This window comes from Vigna radiata, chromosome 8, assembly GCF_000741045.1.
Source record: "Vigna radiata var. radiata cultivar VC1973A chromosome 8, Vradiata_ver6, whole genome shotgun sequence".
Lineage (NCBI taxonomy): Eukaryota > Viridiplantae > Streptophyta > Magnoliopsida > Fabales > Fabaceae > Vigna > Vigna radiata.
Window position 1 is genome coordinate 10347932 of NC_028358.1, and position 2969 is coordinate 10350900.

General features: G+C 35.6%; 1 protein-coding gene across 1 annotated transcript; it reads left to right on the forward strand.

The window, feature by feature from the left end:
• The first annotated feature begins 307 nt into the window (after positions 1–307).
• On the forward strand, positions 308–1024 carry LOC106770863 (40S ribosomal protein S17). The gene has a single exon (XM_014656695.2). The coding sequence runs from the start codon at positions 402–404 to the stop codon at positions 822–824; it is 423 nt and encodes a 140-aa protein (XP_014512181.1). The 5' UTR covers positions 308–401; the 3' UTR covers positions 825–1024.
• Positions 1025–2969: the final 1945 nt, after the last annotated feature.

The window sequence follows — 2969 nt, forward strand, 5'->3', positions numbered from 1 at the left end:
TGTGTCTACAAAAGCGGTTCATTTTTAAATTGATACTTAACAAAATTTCAGTTTTCCTTTTCTGAATCCTACCAAGTTAACATATTTACTAAATATTTTGGGTAGCAGGAAAATATTAAAAGAATATGAAGGTATTAGGGTTTAGTAAATTTTGAAATTTAACAATTGGAGTAAATTTTGAAATTTAATAAAACAAATTGAAACAAGGGAAATGGAAATTTTTGTCAAATATGGGCTTGGGCTGATTGCAGAACAGGCCCAATGATTCGGATAGGATTTTTACAAAACCCTAATTTGCCACCATTGGCGCTCCCTCAGTTCTTGCCTCTCTCTCTCTCTGTCTGCATATCTGTGTCTGTAGGGTTGTGTGTTTGAGTGAGAGAAGCAGTTGAATTAGCAGAATGGGGCGTGTTAGGACGAAGACAGTGAAGAAGTCGTCAAGGCAAGTGATAGAGAGGTATTACTCTCGCATGACGCTGGACTTCCACACCAACAAGAAGGTTCTGGAAGAGGTCGCCATCATTCCCTCAAAGAGGCTCCGTAACAAAATCGCCGGCTTCTCCACTCACCTTATGAAGCGCATCCAGAAGGGACCGGTGCGCGGCATCTCCCTCAAGCTGCAAGAGGAGGAGCGCGAGCGCCGCATGGACTTCGTCCCCGAAGTCTCTGCCATCCGGACCGACCAGATCGAGGTCGACAAGGAGACCATCGACATGCTCGCCGCCCTCGGAATGTCCGATGTCCCCGGCGTCGTTAAGGTCGATCCGGTTGCCGTACAAGCACCGCCCGCATTCGGTCGCGGCGCCGGCGGAAGGAGGTATTAGCCACCGCCCGCCTTGTTTTTGGTTTTGTTCATGTTGTTAAATAGAGGACTAATTGTTATGCTTTGTGATTTGGATTATTATATATCTTAGGTTTACATTTCTGTGGCTGAGTTTTGGATGGTCGGATTTGTTAATCAGTTAATGGGATTTATTTGGTGTTGCTTATGATTTATACGTTTAAAATTCTATTCTTGTTTGAAGTGGTGTGCTAATTACATTGTTTGATTACTTTGCTAAAACGATGATAGAATCTGTCATTTCAGTTAATTGATTCTCCGAGCTTATAAGTTGGCTGTAGTCGGATTTGGATTCTCTTCTGATAGTCACCTGAATGTTATACAAGTGTTTTAACTGTCTCCAAAATTCATTCCTTGCTTATCAATAGAGAATTGCTAGGTTTTTCTGTAGCATCCTGGTTACTGTGAGAATGTCACTAGTATTTCACTTCTAATTGAATATAATGGCTTTATTGAGCTGCTGCAAGAAACCAAGAGGGAATGAAACTACAATTGTTGGGAATGGGTGATAATTCTACACATGTTATTATTCTACCTGGAGCGAAAATTGTCAGACTTAGTATTGTCTTCATTTGCCTCATTCGACGTCTTCCATTTGCCTTCTCTCTTTTAAATTACATCTTCTATTTGCCGATACATTAAGGCATCTGACCTGCAGGGAACAACTTTTCTCTGCAATCAATATTCTGGGTGCAAAATGTAATGTTGATGATTTTTTTTTTCTCATTTGCTAGTCAAACTAGAGCGCTAGTGATTTGAAAGTTTTCATAATACATTTTCGTAAGAATTCTTTTCATATGAATGGACAATCAAATATAATGCTTTTGCTTACTGAATAAATTTAATCAGAAGAAAAAGTTTGGGTTGCTATCAAGATAGATTTAGATAAAGGACTACGACAATCGTTGCTCGGGTAATATTGGTTTTGCATTGAATTCATGGGCATTTTCAACTTTCATTCAATATGAAAGTGCATGGCAGAGTGATTTTCTGTCTCCCTATTTATTAGTTTTATAGCTTGAGATACTTTGGTCGTTTGACCAACTTGTCTGTTAAAAATAGCTGTTCTCCCATAATCAAAATCTTGAAGATCCAATATTTCTCATGATTTTTGTTGTCTTCATTTCATATTGGGTGAGGTGTAGGTTTTCTTATTTGACATATGTACTTACGTTCCCTTGATGCTTGGATAAATTTGGTTAAGGAATTTTTCCCCCCATTGAGATGATTTTTCTTAATTCTGTTTCACTATTTTCAATATTTTAATTTGACTTCACTTCTTTAAAAGGTTAATGTAGGTTCTTTTTTTGTTAAATTGATTACAACGATGGTTCGTTGACAAAATACACTAATTTGGTTTTAAAAAATGGAGGTGAGACAAAATTAAGCTATAAAAATTCATCATTAAGTTAGAGTTGGTTTTCATACTTATTTTAATCTTAGAGTTCCAATTAGCTTATCCTAAATTTGTGTTAAATTTGTGTTCTTATAATATCATATAGATTTAGTTAGCAATATTTTGTCCTTCCATCTTACCACACGATTTTTTAAGCAATAATTGCATTTCCAAATTGACGTATTTGCTAATTCAATGCCATATGTTCTAACTGTAAGTTTTATTAAACGATGTTGCTTAACTTGGCCTTTGCACATGACCTAAATGATGGAGATAGAGATAAAATCTTAAGGAATTATTTTTGGAATAACTTTGCTTCTTTGTCTTTTAAAATGTGATAAAATTTAGAACAAACAAATAATAATTTATAAATTAGAGTAAATGTCCAAATTTTTGTAAAGCTTGAATTGTTTTTTAGTTGATTTAGTTGTTTAGGTGTGTGTTGGGTCTGGAGAATTGAATTTGGGAATTCCAAGTTGCATTAAGAAAATAGTTCTGTTCACCAAAACTAGTTGGTTGAATTCTTGCACTAAGTGGAATGAGTGAAATGAAAAAAACAATCCTAAACGTTTATAGGATGTGGATAAACGTTTATGAGAACAATTTGTGGAATTTGTATAGGAAGTTGAACTGTAGTAGTCAGTTTTTGGTACACAGCGGATCAATATGTGAAATATCCAAATTTTTGCAAAGCTTGAATTGTTTTTTTTGTTGTTTTAGTTGTTTAGGTGT